This window comes from Ursus maritimus, unplaced genomic scaffold (genome assembly GCF_017311325.1).
Source record: "Ursus maritimus isolate PB19 unplaced genomic scaffold, ASM1731132v1 scaffold_4, whole genome shotgun sequence".
Lineage (NCBI taxonomy): Eukaryota > Metazoa > Chordata > Mammalia > Carnivora > Ursidae > Ursus > Ursus maritimus.
In genome coordinates, this window is record NW_024426552.1 from 90,883,515 (window position 1) to 90,910,496 (window position 26,982).

Here is a 26,982-nt window from a genome sequence, read left to right on the forward strand (position 1 = left end):
ATGTCTGCAGCTTTGTTTTTGTCAAGATTACTTTGGCTACTTGGAGTCTTTTATGGTTCCATACAAATTTAAGGAGTTTCTCTTTATGTCAAAAATGCCATTGGAATTTTGATGGGATTTGCACTGAATCGGTAGATTGCTTTAGGTAGTATGGCATTTTAATAATATTCATTCTTCCAATACATGAACACAGAAAATACTTCCATTTATTTGTGTCTTCCTCAATTTCTTTCATCAACATCTTAGAGTTATCAGTGTATAGGTGTTTCGCCACCTTGGTTAAATTTATTGCTAAATATTTTATTCTTTTTGATGCAATTATAAATCGATCATTTACTTAATTTCTCTGATAGTTCATTGCTAGTGTACAGAAACACAACTATTTTTCTATATTAATTTTGTGTCCTGCAACTTTACTGAATCCATTTATTCTAATAGTTTTTTGGTAGAGACTTTAGGATTTCCTATATGCAATATAATATCATCTGCAAGTAGAGATAATTTGACTTCTTTTCCAATATGGATGCCGTTTATTACTTTTCTTACCTAATTTCTCTGGTTAGGACTTCCAATACTATGTTGAATAAAGGTGGTGAGAGAGGGTATCCTTGTCTTGTTCCTGATTTTAGAGGAATACCTTATAGCTTTTCACCAGTAAGATACTATGATGCCACAATTTTCTCATCTATAAGTCTTTGTACCCCCAATCCCTTAACCTAAAATGCCCTTTCCAAAACCCTCTTCATTGCCAACTTCTACTCATTTTTCTCATATCAGATTAATATATTCACTCCTACAGAAGCAGTCTTGAAATTTTTCAGACTTGTGATGTCCAGTGTGATAGCCACCAGTCATAAATACCTACCAAGCACTTAAAATATGGATAGTCTGAATTGAGATGTGCTCTACACAGGTGACTGAACGCTCAGTTTAAAAGTTATAAAATTATCTTATTAATAATTTTATATTGGTTACATATGAGATATTTTGGATATATTGGGTTAAATAAAATATATTATTGAAATTCATTTTTATCTCTTTTTTAACTTTTTTAATGTGGCTACAACAAAACTCAAAGTTACATGTGGCTTACATTATATTTCGATTGGACAATACCTAGACTAGATGAGGAGGAGACCCTTTTTTCAATTCCCTGTAGTTTTTTCTTTAGGAGTATTTATGTATTAAAATTGGTAACTGTACCTGTAGGAGACTGTAAGCACCTAATGAAAAAGGGACTGTCTTGGTCAACATGGTAATTTCAGTGCTAAGGGTACTAAAATAAAAACAGTGACTCCCCATTATTCATAGACCTCATATTTGTGAATTTTCCTATGCATCCAATTTACTTGTAATCAGTACTAGCACTGCTTTCACAGTCATTTATGGACAAGCACAGAACAGCAAAAGATAGAAGCCATCCACCGTGTATTTTCCTAGCTGAGGTCAAATGAGGTGATGTTCTGCCTTATTACAGCTGTCAAATTAAACAAGTGTTTCTTTTCAGTCTATTAGTGCCACTTCTCACATTTTTGTGACTTCTGTTGGTAACACGGCTATTTAAAATGGCCCCGTAGCATAGTGCTAAAATGTTGTGTAGTGTTTCTAAGCACAAGAAGGCTGTGATATGCCTTATAGAGAAAATACATGTGTTAGATAAGCTCCCCTCAGGCATAATTATAGTGCTGTTGGCTGTGAGTTAAATGTTAATGAGTCAATATATATTAAATAAGGTGTTCTTAAACTAAAACACACATTAAACAAGATTATGTATTGGTCAGTTGACAAAAATGTTGTGACCAGAGGCTCACAGGAACCTAACTCTGCATTTCCCCTAGGAGCAATGGTTCAGTATATGCTGATTCAGTGTTCCAGCAAGTTCACTAGAATTGACTGTATTTTTTGAATGAATGAACCCAGATCACTTGATTCCAAATCCAAATCTTATGCAAATGCAGTAATTGTGGTAGTTAAAGCAGTGATTGTGGAGCCAAACTGCCTAGAGTTCAATCTTGGCTCTATGATTTGCTAACTGTGTGATTTGGGGCAAATTACTTTTCTCTGCTTTTTTTCTCACAATTAAAAATGTAGATAAAACAGTAGTTGTTAATGGCTGCCAGGGGCTGGGTGTGGAGGGAGGGCACTGACCACAAAGAGGCAGGAGGAAACTTTTGGAATGAGGCAAATATTCTTTATCTTGATTACAGTAGTAGTTACATAACTGCCTATGTTTTGCAAAATTCATGGAACTAAAAAGGGTAAATTCTACTTTGTATAAATTATAACTTAATAGACTTGAGGTTAAAAAAGAATAACAGTTAAGATTAAAGGAATAATGCACATAAGACATTTAATGCCCTACTCACTCACATAAATGCTAACAATCATTCTAATAACATTAGAGAGGGAAAATTTAGGTTGTATAAGGAAAAGCAGAGTAGACTCACGAACCAGGGTTCCAGTTTGATTCTTTCAAATATTAGCTACAGGCTGAATTCAGTTTATGGGAGTTCCCTTGTTTATTATAAAGGTTAAATTCCACATATGTGAAATAAATATCTGTGCAAATGGTAGAGCCACACAGTAATGTGAGAAAGGGGATTGACTATTCATGAGACAGCAATACAAAATTACAGAACCACATAAACTGGTGGGTGTGGATCACCTGTCCAAAGTAGAATGTAGTGCATTGTTAAATAGAACATAAAGGAGCACATTTAAGAACCTTGGTCCTTAATCCTAGTCAAGTTCTTTTGGCTCCTGTTCGATTATGAAGACAACCCAACTGCCCTAATGGAGTATGCACATACCTCAAACTCAAAGGAATGCTAGTGCTGAGAGGAAAGAAGAGCCAAATTTGTCAGAACTGGACTTGTCTGAGTTTCTGGATGGGACTATGCGGTAGGAGTCGGGACAACCATTCACCTCCACAACGCCACAACAGTCTAGTGTGACGAATGGGCTGGGTAATTTCGCGCTGCTGTTTGGTAACTGGATGTCTCAGCAGTTCCCACCCCTGAGGGTCCTGCCGACCCTGCCCAGGCACCCAGGGGCAGTTACTGCCAAATCCCATAGATGGCTGGGGTCCCGTAAGCTGGTGCGGCTGGGCTAGTAATAAAATACTGCACTTGGGCTCTTTCTCGAGGAACAAGTGTGGTTTCGACTACCAACCTGTGCCAGGAGTTCGACCCCAAAGTTCCCTCCGTAACCACGCAGGACACCCGTTGAACTCGCGTGCCTCGCGCATCCTAACAACACTCACGTGACAACCACCACGCACCTAAAGGCAAGGGCCACCAAGCCCATGGTTTGGTTCCCATTAACTTCGACTGGGACCAGAGCGCAACGAACCCTAAAGTTTGAGGTAGCAAGTTGCCTTACCATTGAGTTCGCCCTCAGCTACAGGACTCCAAAAAGTGCTCTTCACGCCGGAAGTGCACTAATCCGCAGCACGTGGGGTTGCCAGGGCGCGCTTCACGTGACTGGGCGGGGCCTCAGGAACCTTGTAACCAATGGGAGCCCGAGAGGGCGGTGCCTGTGACGCGCCGGGACCTATCCCGGAAGTGGGGCTGAGGTGGGGGCGGGAAAGGGCGGGGAGGCCGGGGTGTGGAAAGTGTGGCGGCCCCGCCCGGTCTCTTGGAATTGCCGGGGCCGCCACCGCTGCCGCCGCCGCAGCTGTAGGGGACCGGCGCCCGTGCGCAGGCGAGAGGATTTCTTTCGCTGCTGAAAGGTGAAGACAGGGGAAAAGCTGGTGGGGCCGGGACCTGAGCAAGGCAGGGCCGGAAAAGGCGGTTGGAGAAGGCGGTCGGAGCCGAGTTCTGAACGAGGGAAGGAGGAAGGTTGGATGGGGGAACGGAGGCGAGCGCGGGACCCACCAGGACTCAGGCCCATGCGGGGCCGGGCCCGGCCCGGCCGGGCCGGGGATGCCGGCAGGACAAGGGGGCGCCTGAGAGGCCGGGGCGACAGCGCCGCAGGCTGGAGGGCGGAGTGCAAGCCCGCTGCCCGAGGGCCAGGTGCTGTTGGCCAGGTCCCGTTATCCCCATCCTTCGCGGGGACGTGCGGCCTGGACTGGGTCCCCCGCAGTGGGATCAGGGCGGTGGCGGAGGGCCGGGTGGCGCGGCGCGATGCGGGAAGGTCGCCGGCTTCTCTTGCGGTGGGACAATGGGGGCCAGGATTTGCTGTCCCCGGCGCGGGTGAGTGCCCAGAGCGGGTATCCCCCCCACCCCCTTCGAGCTCATCTGCGACTTCCCTCCCCATCTCCCCACCTCCCCACCAATGGTTGGAAAAGTTTATAGAGGCCGGAGTTAGAAAGTGCCCGCTATTCTAGGGTAGGTGTTCTATAAATGCAAAAATCTATTGATCCATGATGCTTGGTACGTAACCTGTCCGAAATGCGATGTTTCCCCGCCTGCGTTCCCGTTGTTAAAAAGCAAACACAAACTTTTTGCGTAGTTCCTTCGGAAAAGCTACCATCTCCTCAGCCCACCATGGCGGATGAAATTGATTTCACTACTGGAGATGCAGGGGCTTCCAGCACTTACCCTATGCAGTGCTCGGCCCTGCGCAAAAACGGCTTCGTGGTTCTCAAAGGACGACCATGCAAAATAGTGGAGATGTCAACTTCCAAAACTGGAAAGCACGGTCATGCCAAGGTAAGTGCCCTTCCAGATCTCTCTTTGCTTTGGGATTTTGATCATTTGTAGTCTAGTACGGAACATGAATGAGATTTCCATATTTATAACTTTGTAATAATTGCATTTTTTTCTTACCACAATTTCTGGGTGACCAGCTATTGCTTTGAATAGTGAAAGGTAGCATTTCCTTTTTGGGCCCTTATAATTTCAATTAGCTGGTAATTGAAACTTTCCTGAATCCTAGTGACTTAGAATATCTATTCAGTTTACAGATGAGTAAACCTGTTCTAACATAACTTCATTTCTCTTATGCACTCTTACAATTGAATTATTGGGCTGTATATGATATTGGGTCTTGATATGTCATGAAACTGTTTAGTTGTTCACTGCTTCTCAATTCTATGACCACTGCATTTTTTTTTAAGAAAATAAAATTAGATGACCTTGGAAGGAGAAAGAATCTGTCATAATCAGCTTTGGTGTTGTGCTCTTGTGTATGTAATGAGTGATATACTTGGCAAAGATTAAACAGGTTTCCTGTTCTCTCTTCTTTGTAAGGTTCACCTTGTTGGAATTGATATTTTCACTGGCAAAAAATATGAGGATATTTGCCCTTCTACTCACAACATGGATGTTCCAAATATTAAGAGAAATGATTATCAAGTGAGTACTAACTTCCTTTAAAATGCTGCTTTGTAAATACATTCTACTATCGACTGTAATTTAATAAAACCTGGTAGTAGTTTGGCAGATTTTTTTAACCAAATACTAGGCACCACCTATCTTAGAAATTGGAAAAATAGTGATACTTAACCCTTGTAGCTTAGCTAGAATTCTGGCTAATTTGCTTCTTTTTTTTTTAACATTTTTGAGTTTTTAAAGTTGAACATGTCATTATTTCTCAGGCCACGTGACTGCATGTTGTGCCTGAATAAGCTCAATGTTTAGTGAAACTACTATTCTCTTTGTTGTAAAATATTTCCAATTTAGATAACTCCCTCCTGGATGTTTTATTTCTTTTCACTTATCAAACTAATTTTTTTAAGAAATCATTGGAATTCATGTTCCACCAACTAAATCTGTGTATTAGTGAATGTGAGTCAGAATTTGGTATTCTTAAATAGGGAAATAAGTTGAAAGCCATTAATATAAAGAAACTACATGGTCAGTGCATATGGTAAAGAAAATACAAAACTATGTAATTGTTTTATTTACATTCAGTGACCATGCTGTGACCTTTAGTTAAATTATAGGTCTAGACTTCCAGCTTTTAGTTCCAATTATGCATTTGGATAGGTCATGTTTAATGATAGCATTTTGTTGTTTTGGAGTATTGGTGGTAACCAAACCATTGACCTCATAGGATGTGGGAGCTCAGATTAATCATAACTAAAGTCTTTCTTGTAAGTCTTCAATCTCACTGTCGAGCATACCATACATAGAACTCTTTAATGTTTGTGTTACACAATGAAAAATACAAGTGTGACACTTAGATTTTTTTTATTCATTTTAAACTGATTTCTTACTATACCTCTTACTGTATAATTTTTAAAGCATGTTACCACCAACTGCAATTAACATGATTTACTCTTTGTCCACATGTAAAAATATTTTTACATAGTTTTAATCTAGTAAGCAGTTTTATATTTTCACTTTCCCACTTACAAATGTTTTCCAGGTTGCTTTGAAGTCTTTGTAGAAATTTGAATTGTCTTATTATAATAATAGCTTATGGGGTTTTTTTTTAGTAAGGCAATTTGGGTTTGGATCTAGTTCTGTCACTTTCTAGCTAGATGACCGTGGACAAATTATACAATCTCTCTGAGCCTCAGTCTTCCTATCTACAAAGGAAGGATAATGTAGAAGGATTAAATGAGAAAATGTATCCCATAATTACCTCATAAGTAGATATGTATCAAAAAGTAGTTCTTTTCTGCTCCTCCTTTTCCTGTGTAAATGTTCCATTTAATCATTCTGTTATACCTGGAGCACCTAATTTAGACATGGCTTATACTGGGTGCTCAATAAACATTTGTTAAGTGCATATGGGATTATTCATTGAAGTAAGGATGGTACAGCTAAGGCTAAGCATAGACTTTTTTTTGCCAAAATTGGATTTCTGTTTTCATCCTTACAGTGTGAATGCTTTGAATGTTCAGTAATCGTTATATACATTAATATGCATTCAATATAGAATGCTTTTGCCTTTGAGTGTTTCAGAAAGATAGTATCATTAATTCAGCAGTAATTACTATGATAAAATTAATCAATCATTGAAGGAAAAATTTGGTTTGGGTTTTTTTGGGGGATACAGCAGGGTGTAGGGGAATGAGCACAAGATTTTAAATAAAAACAGGACAACAAACAGTGTCAAGTCACATAGGCGCCTTAGGCAAAAAGGAAAAATCAGTAATTCAAATTCTATCTTTATTTAAAATTTTGATATTTTGTTCATCATGGATTTTTTGCATTAATTCTAATTTTAAAATATTTGTCTGATCACTGATGAGTTTTTTTGGTGCCACCTTAAATTTTGCATTCAAAATTAGTGCCTCACTTGCCTTATCCTATCTCAGCCTTTGTTATGTAGTCTACACTGTGTCGTGTACAAGAGAACGACTCAAGCCAGACAGGCTGGGTCCAAATCCTTACTTTAATACTTACTAATTATGTGACCTTAGTTGGCAAGTTACCTAACCTCTCACCTTTTTTTCTTTATTTATAAAATGAGGATAAGAATAGTAAAGTCCTCATGGGATCATTGGGAGGTTTAATTAGTTAATACTTTGAGCAGTGCCTTGCACAGTAAGTACTCAGTAAACACATCCTTTCGTTATCAAGTCAGCATATAATACTTATTTCTGTTCATTTAAAAAATTTAGCTCTGTGAGCCTTTTCAGTTATATTTATTGTGCTGTGGTGGCCTTCATGCACCTATCCACACCGAATAAATACAAGGTTTTGGGAGGAAAAAGTTTCTACCAAAGACAATATTGGAACAATTGGCAAATTTGAATGGACTATATATTAAATAATATTTTAGCAATACTGCATTTTTTAATTTTGAAAGATAAGCTGATTATATAAGAATTTTTCTTAGGAAAACACACTGAAGTATTTATTGCTGAAGAGTTGTGATGTTTGAAACATACTCTCAAAAGGTTCAGTAGAAAGAAGAAAAGAATACAAATGTATATTGTATGTATTTTATATATTTCTATGCACAGAGAAAAAAGGCATGTTAAATGCATGTTAAATGTTAACAGTGGGTGAGTCTAGGGAAAAGATATGGGATTGTGATGTATTATTTTTGCAACTTTTCTGTATATCTGAAAATTTTTAAATAATTTATTAAGAAGATAAAATAATTTTCGGTATTTAATTCTATTTTTCTATAGTTTAGCTTTATTTTTGAAAATTTTAATTTTATTTCACATAGCAGCTTATTTTAATAAGATGTTTAATTTTTAAAATATGTTGTTTTACTGGATGTTTTATAATGTCTATACATTTTTTATTTGAAATGCTTTTTATTTCATCCCACAGTTTAACTTATGAATTCTTAACTCTTTAGAAATAAAAACCACCATTCTATAAATAAATACCAAGTATCAGTATTATTACTTGGTTTTTATGTTTCAGTCACTAATGACAGTGGAACTTTTAATTCTTGAAATAGACAAGTTCTACTTCAGGGAATTGCTAAAAGGGCCAAAATCAAAAAGATCTACCTTGTAAGCCTGTGGTTAATTGTTTAAAATTATACAATAAATGGTGTTGGGAAAACTGGACAGGCGTATGCAAAAGAATGAAACTAGACTATCTTACACCATACACAAAAATTAACTCAAAATTGGTTAAAGACTTGAATGTAAGACCTGAAACTACAAAACTAGAAGAAAACATTGGTGGTAAGCTTCTTGACATTGGTCTTGGCATTAAGTTTTTGAATCTGACACCAAAAGCAAAGGCAGCAAAAGCAAAAATAAACAAGTGGGACTGCCTCAAACTAAGAAGCTTCTGTACAGCAAAGGAAACCATCAAGAAGATGAAAGGGCAGTCTACTGAATGGGAGAAGATATTTGTAAAACATATATCCAGTAATATCCAAAATATATAAAGAATTCAACTCAATAGCAAAAAAACAAAAAACAAAATAAACAAAACCCAAGCAATTTGATTTAAAAATGGGCAGAGGATTTAAATAGACATTTTTCCAAAGAAGAGATGCAGATGGCCAACAGATACAGGAGAAGAAGTTCAACATCACTAATTGCCGGGGAAATTCAAATTAAAATTGCAATGAGGTATCACCTCATACCTGTTTGAATGGCTATTATCAAAAAGATAAAAAGTAACGAGTGTTGGAGAAGATCTAGAGAAAAGGAACCTTCATGCACTGTTTCTGGGAATGTATATTGGTACAGCCACTATGGAAAGCAATATGGAGGTTTCTCAAAAAATAGAAGTAGAACTACCATATGATCCTGGTATACCACTTCTGGGGATTTATATGAAGAAAATGTAAACACTGATTTCAAAAGATATATGCACCCGGATGTTCACTGTGGCATTATTTACGATAGCCAAGATATGGAAACAATTAATGTCCATTAATGGACAAATGGATAAAGAAGATGTGATGTATGTACACAGTGGACTACTACTCAGCCATAAAAAGGAAATGTTAACATTTGAACAACCTGGATGGAACTTGAATGTACTATGCTAAGTGAAATAAGTCAGGGAGAGAAAGAAAAATAGCGTATGATTTCACTTACATGTGAAATGTAAAAGACAAATGAACAAAAACAAAACTTATAGAGCAGATTAGTAGTTGGTTATTAGAAAGGAGGGGGGCGGGAGATGAGCAAAATGGGTAAAGGCAGTCGATTGTATGGTGACAGATGGTAGCTAGACTTATTGTGGTGATCACTTTGTAGTATATACAAAGATTGGTATGATCTAAAAAAAAAAAAAAACTACACTTCTGCCTCAACCTCCTTGTTTCCCATTCCTCTACCAACCACCTTACAAATGTTTGAGTGATGTAAAGGTGAATTAAAAGTATTTGTGGTTGCTTTGTAGGATGGTTTTTTGTTTTTGAGATTTTAGACATGTGCAAAAGCTGAAATCTCTTGGGGTATCTGTGGAAAGCCATAGCCAGATTTGGTTGTGCCATAGAAGAGAGCTTTGAAATCTCTCTCTACGGTATGCTTGTGTTATGTTGTAGTAGTTACAGGGACGTAAGGATCACATCTTTGACCCCTTTTTGTTTGTCAATGTTAGCATCTTGAATTCTGAACAACTGCCTTTTATAAAATCTGTTAGTATAGGCATACTGATGGCGTACCTGCTTTGAGAATACATGAGTACAGCCTGGCTATTTCCTCATTCCTATAATTTAAAAAATTGAGTGATATCAAACCTGTGCCTTTTTGAAGGTTAGACTGGGTTTGTCTCATTAATGTCATCAACAAGCTAGTGTTTGTCTTTTAAAAAATCTAACATTGTTAGTAGTGAACTAAAAACCAAAAGTTTTCCACTTAAGTTTGTTCATAATCAAAGTATAAAACACATTGTAATCATAGAAAACTAAAATTAACTTTATGCCCATTAATGGGAAAACAGTTAAATCAGTTACAATCTATCTGTGCAGTTGTGAAGTGGTTAAAGAGACTAAGGCAGGCCCATAGTTTCCAATTTGGAAAGATTTCTAAGACATATTGTTAACTGAAAAAAACTTGCTGAAAAATACCTGTAATGTCCCATTTTTTTTTTCTTTTGCCTCAAAAAGCAACATTTATTCAAAGGAAAAAAAGTGACAAGATGTCCATGCCATGGCTCCCTTCCCTCCCACTCCTCCTTCTCTTCAGCCCCCCATGGACTGAACCCTGGGTAGGGCTAGGTAGCAGGGCAGCCCCTCAGATGAGGTCAGCAACATTGAGGGGCAGCTCCTCAACGGAGGTGTTGCAGAAGGTCTCGATGTCTTGAAGAGTTCTCTTGTCATCTTCTGTCACCATGTTAATGGCCACACCCTCACAGCCAAATCATCCACCACGACCAATTCTGTGGATATAGTTTTCCCCTTTAGTGGGAAGGTCATAGTTGGTGATTAAAGAAACCTGCTACCCATTAATGCCTCTGGCCTAGTGTCAAGGGAGAGGACAACTTCAGCTTGTGAATGAGAAGAGGGCACAATCTATCCAGAAAGGACTGAAGTATATGTGTAGGCAGCCAAAGGAAGGCAAAGGAAACAAACATCCCCTCTCTTCCAACAACCTAAGGCATGCCAGATTTTATTCCAAGTTGCTACTTCCCTGAAGAGGGGCATGAGCAGGCCCCTTGGAAAGGGAGTCACTTTGGATTCCCATTTATTTTTTTTAAAGCAACTGTATTTGTATTGTGTACATAAATGCGAATTCTTCAGGACATACTATATATATAGATTTGGGGGAAGGTGGTGTGCAGGAAGAAGTGAACTTATACTTTTAGTCTATACATCTTTTATACTTTTGTATGTTTAGCGTTTTTAAGCTCTAAGAGTATATTAATATATTACTGTGTACCTGTACAAATTAATGTGGATTGCAACTTAACTATGTAAACATTACAAAGAGTGAATATAATCTAATCAGTGCAAATGATATAATTTCTTTTAATAGCTAATATGCATTCAGGATGGTTACCTTTCCCTGCTGACAGAAACTGGTGAAGTTCGTGAGGATCTTAAGCTGCCAGAAGGTGAACTAGGTAAAGAAATAGAAGGAAAATACAATGCAGGTGAAGATGTACAGGTAAAGACCTATGGGGAGATTGCTTTTTATAAAAACTTTGGCCTAATCTAGTTAGCAAAAAATGCCAACTATGAAATGTAGTTCTTAAATACCGCTGAAATTGAAAATGATCTCTATAAGATAGTTTTCCCATGATGCCCTTAGAGACCCATTACCAAGAAAAGTATCAAAGTTCATTTTTTGCTAGGTAGACACTGCCGACCCCAAATTTGTTTTGAAGATCAGCGTCTGTGCTATTAAGAATGAGAAAGGATGTTATGGGAATACTAACGCATGAAGGTGATTTACTTTCTCTTTGTTATAACCCTCAGAAGTATAACATCTAATAAGTATTGGGGCATTTATAGCTCTTTTCTCCCTGTTCCCTGGAAGTTATCTTAAAAACCACAATTTGAGAAATTTTACTTCGGAAAACTATAAGGAAAGTAGATTATCTGGTCTTGGGATACCTCTATCCAAAGTCAATATGTATAAAATATCAACAAATATCCAGTGTATAATAAATTAAATATATCTCATATATGTATTGCCTTCTGAATAACTTTTTGCCTGCATTTTTCCATTCTAGGTGTCTGTTATGTGTGCAATGAGTGAAGAATATGCTGTAGCCATAAAGCCCTGCAAATAAATGGGAACATCAGGCATGAGCAAATTGTTTAGGTCTGGATCAACCACAGATCTGAAGTTTGCTTCTAAGTTGTCACCAAAGCTATGGCCTTCACAAGCAACCTCATTTCTTTTTTAATTGTGTTGAAATTGTACTGAGTTAGTTTTGCAGGCAATTGGTTATTTAAAATAATCAAGATGTGTAATTCTGTTGATTTTTTAAAAAAAATTTTGTAGGTGTCTTCCCTATAACTTTCCTGTGGTTTTCAGTGAGTCTAACAAACAGATAAGATGGCTTTAGCAGATATGATTTGTCTGAGCAAATCATTCCTGAATTTTAGTTGATAAATAAACCAGGGTTTTAAATCAGACAATGTAGCATCTAGTGGTATTGAAGTACCACATTTAAGTGGAATTGTTCTACATTAATTTCAGACTTAATATAGAGTGAGTAGATAATGGATTGGAATTGTCATAGCTTCAGCCTGTGTGTGGCAAGCACAAATCCTTAAACAGAAATCCTGTTATCAAAAAGTTTCGATTATCTTAGTAGGCATGTGCAGCCACCTGTATTACCTCAGTCATACTTTTCTTTGCCAAATTGTTGGAGGACTAAACATAACCTATGTAGTGATTTTGATACCTGCTTGTGGTTGACAGAGAGGCATTGAACTGTTGGGTGACTAGTATTAGCAAGTCAGATTGTAAAGGAGTCTGCAAGGGACAGTGGCCCAAGGGGTTGGTTAGAGCTATAGGTCTTTACTGGAGGCCTGTGTAATCAGCATAAAAATAGGAAGTTTCTTTCTAGTTACGTTTTTGCTTTTTCCTTTTGTTCTCTCTCCGTATTTAAAGGAATGACCTGCTTTATAGGATACTATGCAGTGCTTTTTATCTATTATGTTGAATAAATTATTGGTATTTATAGTAGTCACTCCTTTCCAACCTTTTTTAAGGAGTTTTTTTTAATATATATACATTAAAATATTTAGTTGTCAGACAAAAACTGGAAATTCTTACTTTAAATTGATTTGGAACATTTGTTAAATTTATGTACACTTTTTCTAAAGTGAAATGAAAGTAAATCATGGAAGAAGAGTTACTTTATGTAATAATTATTATTTTACTTATTTTAGGACGTACTTGTATTTTTTCTGATTGTTATGTACTTAATTCGGTTACTGGTAAGAAACATAATTAGGAAAGAATTCTACAAGCCGAATTATTTTAAAAACTGTTTTTGGTGACTCAGCTACATCTCTCTTTAGTCTTTTGGATCATGTGTATCTTATTTCCAGGACTCCAGACATGGTCACATGGTTTGTGAGGACCTTTGACTTAATAGCAATCATATTGAAATGAAACTTAGAACAAAATCACTACTTTAGAAATACCTTCATTCTCTAAGACTGAGTATGAGACCTTTCCCATCATCCCTTGAGCTCTGAAAGGCCTTTGTTTCTATCATCTAGAGGAAAATATATATGATGCTGTAACTGGTCTAATCAGTGACTGAATATAGCATTAGGAATAGAAGATACCAAAGGTTTTAGTTACTTAATTTGTGCACATTTTTAAATCTTGTATTGGCTTAGCAAACTCATTTGGAGAAGAAACAAAATACTTTAAGAGAAATGCAAGGAGAATTCTAAAGCACAAGAAATACTGAGGTTGTAGTTAATCATTTTAGTGTGACATTTTAGCTTTCGCCCATCTAAAGCACAGTTAGGAATTAGGCTAAATTCTTTCCAGTATTCCGTTTAAGTATCTACTACATACTGCTCTAGGTTTTTAGTACTCTGTACTGTGTGATTTACTTGTTGCTGGTTGGCATTGTTACCCACAGGAATCCCAGGAAGTTCTCAATCCATGCTGCTTGCTGGTCACTCATATGATCCCAGTTAACCACATTAGTGTTCTGGTCTACTATTAATTCTGGATTAGCATGCCCTTGTTGTTCCTAACTTGTCAAACTTCACATAAATACATTTTTAATTGTGAGGTGAGCATATGTAAATTATAATAATGCATCTCTATCTTCACACCTTGAATGGCAAAAGCTATTTATGCATAAATATTTTAAGTATTATAATGAAGTGTAAATACTCTTCTGATATATAAGTATAGATTTTAAAGATATGGGACTGTTTATTTTCAAGTAAGTCAATACATGTTTCTCTAGAACAAAATATTTCATTTAGTAAAGCTTTATAAATTGTATTAAAAGGAAGCAGGTAAACATATTTTTTAACATAGAACAGAAGTGACTTCATTCTTTTTTGACATCAGAAATATTAAAAGTTGACTCCTAGTATTTGTTGTACTTTTTTGTAGCAAATGTTAAATATCACAGGTTACCATGTATAGAGTGTAGACTGTCCTATTGATAGATTATTCAATGATACACCATTTTTGTCTGCAGGCATTTCACCAATTTATATACAATATTAACAAGTGAAATATTTGTTTCTTTCTAGAGCAATGTATTTTATTTCTATTGTGAAGACTTTGTTATATCTTATTTGCTACTACAAAGTTGTATACCCTCTGAAATAGATCAAATCATTGCTACTTTAGCTTAACATTTGCATCATAAACATAATTATGATGTTTCTCTCATTCTCCCCTCCAAGGGCTGTCTGTCACTTGAAATTGTTGCTAACCAAGCTCTTGAATCCGTTACCATTTATGGTACAAAATTCTGTACCAATGCTGTATAATGATTACCAAAACTCTCCTGCAGCCAGAGCATGATATCTTTAATAGGAGATGCTATAATAAAAGGTTTAGGCTATAAAATTTGGGGACACAATTTTTCATTCTAGCACAACATGAGTGTGTGCATATGCACACGTAGCTTTGTATGTTTGTTCTTTTTACAAAGTCCTTCCAACTCTTAAAAGTACTGTAGTCTGGTAGTGCCTCAAATGTTGGTAACTTTTTTTTTAATTTACAACTTTTCCAGAATTTGTTTTTGTAACTTTAAAGTTTCTCAATTAGCTTATTTCTAGTTGAGCTGTAATTTGAATGCGTTGTTCTCAGGGCTGTTTGTGCTAAGAGCTAAAGTTGCATTATTTTAAAGCTAACTGCCTGAAAGTATACTGCAAAATTTTCCCAAATTGTAATACAGTGATACATGCAAATAAAAAAATCCTTAACATCAACATACTTAACCTATATGCTAAGTATTAAAGAAAAAAAATGGGAACATTGATAACATCTATACTGGAATCTTGCCATATTTTTTTCATTTTAGAATAGAATTTGGTAGTCTTATCTTAGAACCCAAACCTTAAAGATATATCTGAAAGCATTCCTTTGGCATGACCCCAAAGATAGTTTTTAGAGCCATACAAAGATGTAGTGGTTCTCAAATTTATTTAGGGACAACAGATAAAAATTCATAATGCTCTTTTGTGTACATGAAAATGTTTACATACTGAATTCTATAATGTGAACTGGAAACAAATTTACTATGAGAAAATGTGGCTCTTAAGCAGTATAAGAGCAAACTGTAAGCATATTTCCGTAAACCATATGTTATACTGAACTGATCGACAGTTTAAAATTTTCTAACCTAGGCATAATATTTTACAGTTTTTAAGCCTTTTTTTCCTCCTAGCATTCAGACAAGTAATAGACAACAAAGGCTATGAAAAATTTATTGTGGAAAAATCTTAAAATTGAGAAAATTCAATCTATTAACTTTAATCTATTAAATTTTCCCCCCTGAGTTGGATATATGGCATCATTATTTGATTTTAGCAGGGAACATTTGGATTTAGCTTATGGAACACAGATGTTCTGTGAGAACATGACTTGAAGTCACTATATAATTTAATGTTTCTCTATTAAGTATACATCTGGGCATCAACTTAACTACCAAGTGAGGTCAAGTGCCTGAAAAGTGCTGTCTACATCTAATTAGCATGTTTTCCTTATGTGAAAGATGCATCCTATAGCAATGCATATCAGGCTTTCACCTGCTAGAAACATAGTTGTTGCCAAACTTAACCAACCATCACTATTCCTCTCGCCTTAGAATTGGGTGAAGACTATTTTACAATTGAGAGAGAGGTTCTTTTATTTATATGAAGTCCCTAAAACTATTTCTTGGTATTGGTACACTTAGATTTATCTTAGTTTGAGATTATATTTTTTAAAAATTCTGGACATTAAACTGTATTCAGTGATGACTGTACAGCTTATCATAAGTCATAGTTATGATCTTTCTTGAGAGGAATTCTTATTATGGTTACTATTATGAATAAGCACTCTTGTGCTTGTTATAAAATATAATGCAAATGAGTAGTTCTATGCTAGTATAATGAAAATGACTAGTTCCATACTATTATGTACCTGTGTTCTCCTCTCCAAAAAGGAAATAGTTGAAATGGCATTGTCTAATCCAGTGGCACTTTATTAGTAACACATTTTATTTGTTTTAGGTATAGGAGAATTCTTGCTTTTATCTACAGAGACTCATGTTTTAGCTAAAACTTTAAAATCGTAAGATTTGTAGTATGGATATTATAATTGTGCATTTTACATTTCAGAAATGGGTAAAATCCAAATGTTGTCTTTGGCTATCCTAAAATATTGAAATCCTTTACATTATAGATGATGAACATCAATTATAGTTTTGTTACATTAAAATATATTTGTCTGGTAACTTCATCAGTTATATTAAATAAAAATAAAGTTAACTTACAGCTTACCCTATTCTTGTATATATACCTTCCTAAAACCATTTTCATATTAGAAACTAGTATGGATTAATGTGTTTAGCACTATTAAAATCTAACTTGTTTTTACCATGTTTTTATAGTCTAGATCCTTACTAGAGAGCACCCTAGCTTTATGGCTGATAATGTTAATTTTTAAATTTTAGTCCTAGATTTGAGTATAATTTAGTTCTCATTTTTAAGTTTTTAGTAGTTTTAAAATATGTAAAACAGTCCCATGTTTCAAAATTCTGTAGTTACAAGAGTAAAACATTCCCATCTTCATCCTTTTCCTTGCATTCTTCCAGAGACATTTAATGCAAAAGCAATTAATGGTCCCTCCCCTACTCCTGACCTCCCAGACTCAGGTGTTCTCTACCTGCATTGCTGTTCTCTTTCCATAGTGATATGAATGGTGTGATGAGTCCCTGGAAAAACCCTTCATCGTTTTTCCAATCCTATGTGTAATCAACACTATCTGGACAGTTTCATCCCTAGATGGCTCAACCGTTTCTTCCTTTTACATGCTGTACCATTCTAGAACATCTCCCACTCCGACATTTGAGCCATGCCAAAAGACTACCATGGCGTTGTGACCTCATATCCGTGGCCAGAATTATTGATAACCATACCCTTCCAAATCCAGTGAGATAATTGTGCAAGAAACGAAGTACCAGGTAAGAGTCTTCCAGCTCTTAGTCCCACTCTTTTTGCTATTTGCAAATATCAGTAGCCTGGTCTCCCAGGGGGAGGCATGGGAGGAAAAAAAGAAGAGTGAAAAGGCTAATTATTTGTTATGTGCCAGCCTGTCTTAATCTCCTCTCCTCCATCCCCAACCTTATAATTAAGCATCCTATCCAAATAGGAGGTGTCCTGTGGAATTACCACATTTAGAACTCACACTGTCTATCTAAAATGCGTGTTCCACTGGGAATTTAAAACATCTATAGGCATACCGCAGACATACTGCAGGTTTGATTCCAGACCACTGCAATGAAGCGACTATCAGAACAAAGTGAGTCAAATGAATTTTTTGGTTTCCCAGTACATATAAAAGTTACGTTCACACTATACTGTAGTCTCTGAAGTGTGCAATCCCATTATGTCTCAACAGGCAATGTACATACATGAATTAAAAAATACTTTATTGCTAAAAATGCTAACCATCATCTGAGCTTTCAGCAAGTCATAATCTTTTTGTTGCTGGAGGGTTTTGCCTCGAAGTTGATAGCTACTGACTGGTCAAGTTGAGTGGCTGTGGCAATTTCTTAAAATAAGGCAAGAATTAAATTTGCTGCATTGATTAATTATTCCTTTTGTAAATTATTTCTCTGAGGCATGCAATGCTGTTTAATATCATTTTAACCATAGTAGAACTTCTTTCAAAATTAGAGTCAATCCTCTCAAACCTCAAACACTGCCGCTAGTGTGTCAATTAAGTTTATGTTATATTCCAAATCCTTTATGGTCATTTCAATCTTTACAGCATCTTCACAAGGAGTAGATTCCATCTCAAGAAACCCACTTTCCTTGCTCATCCATAAAAAGCCATCCCCAACCCATTAAAGTTTTATGTGATTTCAGCAATTCAAATATAATAATAATGAAAAAGTGAAATATTGTGAGAATTACCAAAATATGACACAGAGATATGAAGTAAGTAAATGGTGTCGGGAAAAATAGGTTTCCTGGACTCAGTTGCTGTAACATTCAATTTGTTAAAAAACAAACAAACAAACAAACAAAACCCAAAAACCAATATCTGCGAAGTGCAATAAAGCAAAGTACAAGATGAGGTATGCTAATATTCCCGTGATACATTCAGCAGGATCAGTTGCAACCACTGGGTGTGCTTTGGCTAAAAAGGGCCCACCTACAAGGTTACATCAATTCATTGTCCAATTTGAGATTTATTTCTGGATCCAGTCAAATAATTTTGGGGCCACACCCATGGGCATGTCCCAGCATGTTTTGGAGGGCCAAAAACGCTTGGCAACCTTAGTTGCCATCAGATTCCTAGCACAGATTCTAATTAGGAGAATGGAAGCTCACCTACCTAAAACTGACAGTATGTCTGCCCTTCTTTGTTCACAATTATGTGTATGAGTTTCACTTAAAATTGTTGTCCCTCTAGTTCATTTTAATTGCTGTGCAATCAATGAGATCAATCTATTGGAGATTTTATATACATATCACTAACACCCTGATATTAGAGAATATACCTTCCTTTCAAAGGCAAATGGAACTTTCAGAATAAAGAATATTTAGGGCACAAAGAAAACAGTAATTTCTATAAGGTAGAAATATTTAAAATAACACTCTGATACGAATTCCAAGTGAAATTAAAAACAAAATTGAAAATTAAGAATACTCTTCTACCTGGAAATTTAAAGACCTGTTACATAATTCTATGTTGAAAGGGGAACTACAAACAGAAGCAATTCCTGAAAGACAATGATAGTGAAAACACCATATATCAGAATCTATATAAGGCAATAGAAAAAAAATGTAGCCTTAACATCTCTATCAATAAAAATGAAAGAATGAACATAAGTGAAATTAAAGCCCTAATTCAAACAGCTAGAAAAAGAACAACAAAATAAACCAAAGAGAGCACAAGGTAAGAAATGATAAAGATAAAAGCAGAAATTAGTGAGGTGGATAGAAAAATAGCACATTAAAAAATAAAATTCTGGTCCTTTGAAAAATTAACAAAACAGCAAAACCCTGACCAATTTATTTAAGGTGGAAGAAGAAAACACAAATACAAAAAATGAGAAATAATAGGAGGAATGACTAATAATGCAGAGGAAATAAAAATAAAACAAATTTATTCAAATAAATTTGAAAACCTAAATGATATAATTTCTCAGGAAAATGTGGTTATTAGAATCAACCTCAGTAGAAATAGAAAGCCTAAACAGAGCAATTTTAATAAAATAAATGAAAAGGTTATCAAGAAACCATCCCATGAAGATTTACAGATGTATAGATGGAGAGAAAGAGAAGAAAAACAAATGAAAATTAATGGAGCAAAGTGTTAATAATAGGTAAAAATATGAATAAAGGATATATAGACACATGTATGTATTTATATATCTTTTGTCCAGATTTTTATGTATTTGTGTGTGTGTTCTTTGAACTATTTTCATAATTTTTACAACTTTTGGTATGGTAATTATTTCTAAATAAAATCTTTTAATTCAGAAAACTATAGTACCATCCAATTTTTATAAATGAATGTAATTACTTGTGTAATCTAAATGATTTATGTTTATACATACACATTCACAAACATGCATGCCCACAAAGCATTAAATAGCTATTTCCAAACAAATGGGATTTTTTTTTTCAAATGGGATTTTAGATATTTTAATGCATTATCTTTTTTGTTTCTCTCTATTTCTTTCCAGGAGCATTTCTTTTGGCTTAAGATACTAATTTTGTTAATTTAAGAAGTTCCTTAAAGCATTGTTTATAATAGTGTAAAAGTAGAAATAATTTAAATGGCCACCAATAGATGAATGACCAAGCTAAAAATAAGACAAAAATGACAAAAATTAAGCAATTAAAAAGATACTTATTCTCATTTTAAGTTTGATCAATTATTCAGAATTCCTGTGGCACTAACAGGAAAATCTTCTGAGATTGCTATTGTTAGAAATAACAAATTATCACTAAAGTTTTTCCTAAATACACACTGAGAGAAAAGATGCATAGAAGCAAGGATAAATTTTTTAATCATACTTTTTAATGCTTTCTAATCAAATTAGTAAAGGAAGGAAAAGCAGCAGTGATTTCAGTTCCTATTTCCCGCATCTGGTGCTCTTAACTTTCATTCATGAGAATTTGACAAAGAACATTCAAGGTTGGAGGAGTTAAAAGCAATATTCTTCAGTGGTAATAAGTTTCTCTCAGTGCCTCATTGTTTGCACAGTTGGGCTGAGCACATCCTTTGTCAAAACTGTGCAGTTTGCTTCCATAGGACTGTCCTACAATGTCATTTGAGTATTACTTTCTGGAGAGGGGTAGTGCTTTTTCTATGTTGCATTTGAAGTAATATTCCCTGCAGCTGTGGCTACTCTCCTGTTTAACTCAACCACTCTAACTGAGGCTATTTTTAATTTCTAGAACTTATTTTCTTTTAGTCCTGGCCAATTTGATTGTTCCCCTTTCCCTTAACATATTTTAAATACTTTTAGCTTTTAAATATATTCAAGACACTTATTTTATATTTTGTCTAATTCCAATGTATATTGGTCTGATTTCATAGGTTTTGGGGGTTGATTTTCATTCAGAGTGGCTTGTTTTCCTGTGTATTTAGTGATTTAAAACAATTGCCAGCTCATACTTCTTTAAGTCAAGAGTCCTAGCGTGTCATGAACACACTATAAAGGTGCACACATGAGTTGTGTCTTTCCATAATGGCAGCTTTATGCGATCATAAAGCAAGGTTAACATAATCATAAAGCAGGTTCAGGATTCTAAACTCAATGACATTTCATTAGTGTTTAAGCTCTTTTCTTACACATCACACAAAGCACAAGAGAATCACATAACAAGACAAAACAAGGGGTAGGAAGTTGATCAACCAAACTCGCAGTCATTTTGTGAGTGTGCAGTTGAGATAAGGCCTCCCTCCGGTCTAGGTCAACTCTCAGCACTTGCTACTTAGTATGTTCAAGCGGTGAAGGATTTCTGTTCTGTCCCAAGACCATTTGGGCAGGGTCTTCAGGGCAGTTGCCTTTTTGATGTGGTCAGAGATGAAAGGGTCAGCATCTGGAAAGTCTTGACGGTTTGCTGCAAAAATCCTCCCTTCTTGGGGCGCCTGAGTGGCTCAGTCATTAAGCGTCTGCCTTCTGCTCAGGCCGTGATCCTGGCATTTCGGGATGGAGCCCCACATCAGGCTCCTCCGCTTGGAGACTGCTGCTTCCTCTCCCACTCCCCCTGCTTGTGTTCCCTCTCTCATTGCCTGCTCTCTCTCTCTCTGTCAAATAAATAAATAAAATCTTTTTTTTTTTTTTTAATCCTCCCTTCTTAGAGGGATTCCATCAGTCTTGGACCTTTGTAGACCTCCTCTGGTTCCGCCTGTTACCAGTTTTTGGTGTGGTCAGCCTGTGCTGGCTTCGAAGACATCTGGTCTTAGCTGCAATGCCCTTGGCTGCTTACATCACTGCTTGACCAAAGTTTTGCTTCACAAGAGTGACTCCATCTTAATTTCTACACGGGGTTAACTAAAACCCATGATAAAAGTGAAGCAACAGTGAACTCAACAAGTGAACGAGTGAGCAATACGGTTTTGTTTTTTTTTTCTTAAGAGTTTTTTCCTCGAGAACCTAGTTTATTTTGGCTCCCTGAGGCAGTTATTTCCCTCAACATTTAGAAAACAAGACTCTCAGACAAAACACAAATACAGAAGTAACGTTTTCGCTGTGGGATTGTAATTACAATATAAAACAGGAGATCCCAAAGCAACCTGAGACACTGCCTTGCCTTGATTGGAAAGATCTAGGCGATCAGTGAAAGATGATTCCTCCATCCCTCAGTTGTGTTTACCTGGGAACCACCTCGCGTAACTGCGGAGACCTTTGTAGTCAACGGACGAACGTCGTCATTGGCGGAAAACCCTGAATCATTTTACTACGGCCGCTAGCCGGCGCGCCCAGGAAACCGGACTGCATCCGAAGCCTATGCTCCCCCGATCACGCCCCGGTTTCCTGGGTTACTGGCCTCCCCACGCTCTCTTCCGGGAGGTGGGGAGCATACGCTCTCGGCGCGTGACGCAGCACGTTTTGGTATAACTACGGGACGCGCGACGGTAGCTTTCTCTTTGATCGCCAGACCGCCTCTCAAGATGGCGCCGGTGAGTGAGTGTGGGATTTTGGTGGGACCGTGTTACCCCAATGCAGATGAGTTTTGCATCTGGCCAGTTGGGGATCTCTCATTTAAGATAAAGGGAGGGTAGAAGTGGAGACTGGGTCAGGAACACAAGCACGATGTTAAGGTTCTGAGTTGGTTTTTCGAGACACCTGGCGACTGCCATGCGGTCTGGTGGAGTTCGAGGTGGGCCCGGAGTTGGCTTAGGATGGGTGGCTGTGGCCCCGCAAGGAAGGAGGAGGCGCAGCGATGAACCGTGCTAATGGGACAGCGTTGGGCCATTTCTTTTCGATCTCGCTTCTGGTAATGCCGATGCTAGCCTGTTCGTTTGCGCCAGGGAGGAGATGGGGTAATCGGACCGGTCTGATGGCCTTGTCGGAGCGGAGGGAGCTCCGAGGCTACGGAAGTTTCAGAGAACTTTAGAAAAGTTGGGGAAGAAGTTTCTTTATTACCTCATGAAGTTTTTAACGGTAAAAGTAAAGACTCGCAGATGTAAAAGCGTGCACCAAAGATTTTATGTTTTAATTAACAAGAGGGTCAGTAAGATATTTAAACCAGTCCAAAGAGCATTTGAAAAGAGAGGTATATGTCAACAATTTACCAGTCCTAAGTTTTGGATATTGGGGGGGGGGGGAGGTACAAATTACTCGGCTATCTAAAAGCAACCTGGCATTAGTACTTGGTGTCCTTTTGGGTGGGTCTGATTTGGAGATGGCATCCTCTGATAAATACGGATTTGTCGGTTTTCAGCATATTGTCTGAATGTAATTGATGGTAGGTACAGCAGCATTTTACTTGGATAGGCCGATTATGTTTATTAGTCTAAGTTTTGGGTATGGAAAACTAAAGTTACATATGTTTGTTTGTTTTTTTAATTGAAAAGTCTTTACAGGACTAAAGGTCTCCCTCACCACAACAACATAAGGATTTAATTCTCTAGACTAGAGTAGATAGAATGTCCTGTTCTGGCATTTAAGTGAGTTTGGGCAAGGTGGTATATACTAGTTGTGTCCCATAGGGCCTGGCCTATAGTAAACAGTACCTGGTAATTTAAAATTGAATGTCAGTGGTCTGGAAAACATTAAAAGCCCATAAAATTTCACTTGATAATTGGAGCAGAGTGGGCTTGAGAGGTTCAAACCAGCCCTGGGCGGGTTTCGTTTTTAATTTACAGTGAAAAGTTGATTGATCCTTGCATTAATCTTTTCCAGTTAAATACAGGATTTTTTGGAATTTTCTGATGAAGGGAACTAATAGTGGCTTGTCATGTGCTTTGAGCTTTCTTGAGTGTTGCACTTTTGAGACACTTGGGTGGCGAGAGGGGAAAATTTCTGTTGGATTTTACAAAATCTTGGTTGAAACCAAGTTAAGGATTGTACCCCTGAGAAAAAGGGTATATACAATAGATACGAAGCAATTTTTTAGCACTTTGCACCATTTCATACATATATAAAACATCATAGTACATTGTACATCTTTGGGATGCTACAAACTTTAAAGTTTTGTATATAAAGTGAGTAAATTAAATAGTCGTAATTATGTTGACTGTCTGTAGCAGAAAGACAAGAAGCCTAAGAAGTCAACCTGGAAGTTTAATTTGGACCTTACTCATCCAGTAGAAGATGGAATTTTTGATTCTGGAAATTTTGTGAGTATCACGCTCCTCAGCTTGTTTTTATCATTGTAATAGAGTTCTTAAAGATTTAAGTATGTAATATTTGATTTTAACCTAAGCTCTATTCCTAGGGTACCTTCCCTAGTGAATATCTAGGGTTTTCTTCCCTAGTTTTGCGTGTTTTCTGTTTTAAAATAGGAACAGTTTCTACGGGAGAAGGTTAAAGTCAATGGAAAAACTGGAAATCTGGGGAATGTTGTTCACATTGAACGCTTCAAGAATAAAATCACAGTTGTTTCTGAGAAACAGTTCTCTAAAAGGTTGGTATATGTTTCCCATAACACTTCAGTGAAATTATGGTAATTGTGAGAATACATAATCTTGTATTTTCTCTTCATAGGCAGGAATAGATGTGTTGATAAGGTTAGGGATATACAAATATACAAACAAGTGTTTTGAACTTACTAATGGCCTGTGTGAATGGAAAATATGTTCAGTAACTGGGCCAGTTACCTGGGCTAGTTGTCAGTAAGCGTAATTCATTGTTGTAATATAGACAAGTTATAAACAGGGCTCCTATCCAGTGTATGGTAATCCCTGAAACCCAAATTATATATAAACTTCAACAGTGTTAGATGTTTTAATATTATAATACATTGCAAGAAACATGTTTAATGTGTAACATGAAAGTAATGTCCCAAATTAAGTAATATAAATGTTTTCTTAGATGTGTGGTTTTTAAGGTTTTGGTGGTTTATTTAGTAGAGGCAGCCAGTCAAAGGTAAAGTCTAACATTTTGCCAGTTTTAGTTCGTTTAATTTACTCAACATGTTAAGTACTTACATGGCAGCACTCTTGTAGGACTGGATAGCCAAGCAGACAAGTACCTACCACTAAGGAGCTTAAATTCTAGTGGAAAGGGATGATGAAATATTAAGTAGTTGATAAGTGCTGTGTGAATGCATAAGGAGGATTTCAGGGTTAATATTTTTAGATAAGGTGTTCAAGGAAATCTCATTGAGATGAAGTTTTGGAATGAGACATGGAAATTAGGGAATTCATGGTTGTGGCTGAAAAAGACTGATGGTGGAAGCTGAAGACGATGAACCTGCTGTGAGAATAGGTGAGCCGGTTGTGGCTTGGACTAAAGTAGTAGTGCGTGTTAGCTGTGGTTATGAATTCATCACTAGGGATTTGGGGATGAAAGATAATGTTCTCAAGGATCTTAATGACATGCACATAATTATTACATCCTGTAATGGCTGTGTTGAAGGTAGGGATAGTACATAAGAATTTGCAGAGAAGCTGAGATGATTGCTCAGTGTTGCCTCTGGAATGAAGTATTCCTAGCAGAGGGAAAAGCACTAAGAAAGGACAGGGAAACTCAAGGACTGCTTGATATTTCAGAATTGCTGTAAAGTGGAAGTGGAAGACAATGGCTGGAGTGATGAAATTAGACCATGTTGAAAGCTTTTTATAAGGACTGAGCCATATGTTAGTTGCAGGTGTGTCAATAATCTTGAACTTGTAAATGGGTTCAGTCCTGTTGATAGGTTTCCTTTTGTTGATCATGGGACTGAGGTTAGGGAGGTTGATACTGGTGAAAGGAATGTTGACATTTTAGAACATAATACATTAAAGGAATGAAATTACATATTAAAAGGTAATCTGGTTATGGCAGTAAAACTGAAGAGGAAGCCACTATTCTTTTTAGCTTCAACTTAAAGGATGTTAATTTTAGGGAGGTGGGGAAATAGGGTCTGTAGGGTATCGACTGATTGTAATCGGGGTTGAGCAGCTACCTTAATTCTTAGATCCCCAGCAACTTTGAACAATGTTGGATACAAATGAAATAGTTTGAAGGGAACATTAAAAATGACTACAACTGCATATCTTTTATATAATAAGCCTTTGCATAGTAGATAATTGTATTTCTTAATGACATTCGTGTCTTTATTTTAAAGGTATTTGAAATATCTCACCAAGAAATACCTTAAGAAGAACAATCTTCGTGATTGGCTTCGTGTGGTGGCATCTGACAAAGAGACTTACGAACTTCGTTATTTCCAGATTAGTCAAGATGAAGATGGATCTGAGTCTGAAGACTAGGTGAAGCTGCCCCTTACAGGGTTTTGCTTGTTAATAAAACAAATGAAGCATGTGAAAGAAAGAAACATCTAGAAATGGGCTTTTAGTTTATTGGTGAATAAAAAGCATTATACTCTGTATGTTAAGCTTCTGCCTCTTATTTTATTTAAGTATATGCCATTTACGTGATTCTGGGCTTTCCTTTGATAGTTTTTGTAAGCAATACTTAAATAGCCTATAGCTAGTAGAATTTTTTCAGGATTTCTGAAATGTATTCCTTTTATGGGTGTCTTCAAGTTAAAGTATGTAGTGTTGTATAGGAAATAATGAAGCACAGTATTGTGTGTAACTTCATATAGTGAAATATTTAAAATTCTCTTGATAGTCTTAAACATTTTTACAGTTTGTAAATGCAATTCTTAGTGCCTGGAATAGTTCGTACACATACGTGCTCCTATTGAGTCGCTCCTGCCCTCTGCTTCAGAGAGTGTTGACTCCTAGTTAGCATAAAAGCTCTATGGGTGAGCATGGTACCGCTCTAAACTAGTGTTTAATTACCTATTAGACATCTCCAACCAGATGCCTTGTAGGCACTAGAAACTCAAAACCTTCAAATAACTCTTGATATCTTACCTACCAAATCT

At 36.6% G+C, this 26,982-nt stretch overlaps 2 protein-coding genes, 1 long non-coding RNA gene and 1 other non-coding gene across 10 annotated transcripts; 2 read left to right on the forward strand and 2 right to left on the reverse strand.

Annotated features, from left to right (window-relative positions):
* Nucleotides 1-3,578: 3,578 nt before the first annotated feature.
* EIF5A2 (eukaryotic translation initiation factor 5A2) lies at nucleotides 3,579-16,751 on the forward strand. 5 transcript variants are annotated; one of them, XM_040621608.1, is made up of 6 exons: nucleotides 3,579-3,730; nucleotides 4,453-4,652; nucleotides 5,193-5,297; nucleotides 11,300-11,431; nucleotides 11,619-11,710; nucleotides 12,000-16,751. In XM_040621608.1, exons 2-5 carry the CDS (start codon nucleotides 4,488-4,490, stop codon nucleotides 11,706-11,708), a joined length of 492 nt encoding a protein of 163 aa, XP_040477542.1. In that variant the 5' UTR covers nucleotides 3,579-3,730; nucleotides 4,453-4,487; the 3' UTR covers nucleotides 11,709-11,710; nucleotides 12,000-16,751. The 5 variants fall into 5 exon arrangements, with proteins under 5 accessions (XP_040477542.1, XP_040477544.1, XP_040477545.1 ...); XM_040621610.1 differs by having other exon boundaries at nucleotides 11,300-11,387; nucleotides 11,623-11,710; XM_040621611.1 differs by having other exon boundaries at nucleotides 11,300-11,387; nucleotides 12,000-12,078.
* On the reverse strand, nucleotides 10,417-22,454 carry LOC103676150. 2 transcript variants are annotated; one of them, XR_572023.2, is made up of 3 exons: nucleotides 22,315-22,452; nucleotides 11,324-11,383; nucleotides 10,417-10,703 (listed from the first exon to the last, which is right to left on the reverse strand). It is a non-coding gene; the product is annotated as an uncharacterized LOC103676150 (long non-coding RNA). The 2 variants fall into 2 exon arrangements; XR_005832236.1 differs by lacking the exon at nucleotides 11,324-11,383 and having other exon boundaries at nucleotides 22,315-22,454.
* On the reverse strand, nucleotides 10,860-11,002 carry LOC121100538. Its single transcript, XR_005832295.1, has one exon. It is a non-coding gene; the product is annotated as a small nucleolar RNA SNORA67 (small nucleolar RNA).
* A 51-nt stretch (nucleotides 22,455-22,505) lies between the features above and the next one.
* On the forward strand, nucleotides 22,506-26,478 carry RPL22L1 (ribosomal protein L22 like 1). Of its 2 annotated transcripts, none has more exons than XM_008705334.2 (4): nucleotides 22,506-22,621; nucleotides 24,191-24,283; nucleotides 24,449-24,570; nucleotides 26,215-26,478. In XM_008705334.2, the coding sequence occupies exons 1-4, from the start codon at nucleotides 22,613-22,615 to the stop codon at nucleotides 26,357-26,359; spliced, it is 369 nt and encodes a 122-aa protein (XP_008703556.1). In that variant the 5' UTR covers nucleotides 22,506-22,612; the 3' UTR covers nucleotides 26,360-26,478. The 2 variants fall into 2 exon arrangements, with proteins under 2 accessions (XP_008703556.1, XP_008703557.1); XM_008705335.2 differs by having other exon boundaries at nucleotides 22,598-22,621; nucleotides 24,194-24,283.
* The last annotated feature ends 504 nt before the right edge of the window (nucleotides 26,479-26,982 follow it).

Bases quoted from the DNA above. Each gene is read 5' to 3' on its own strand.
- RPL22L1 (XM_008705334.2), top strand. The intron at 24,284-24,448 runs GTGAGTATCACG...GTTTTAAAATAG, and splicing joins TTTTTGATTCTGGAAATTTT to GAACAGTTTCTACGGGAGAA. The intron at 24,571-26,214 runs GTTGGTATATGT...TTTATTTTAAAG, and splicing joins GAGAAACAGTTCTCTAAAAG to GTATTTGAAATATCTCACCA.
- EIF5A2 (XM_040621608.1), top strand. From the start codon at position 4,488: ATGGCGGATGAAATTGATTTCACTACTGGAGATGCAGGGGCTTCCAGC. The intron at 4,653-5,192 runs GTAAGTGCCCTT...CTTCTTTGTAAG, and splicing joins GAAAGCACGGTCATGCCAAG to GTTCACCTTGTTGGAATTGA. The intron at 5,298-11,299 runs GTGAGTACTAAC...TTCTTTTAATAG, and splicing joins TTAAGAGAAATGATTATCAA to CTAATATGCATTCAGGATGG.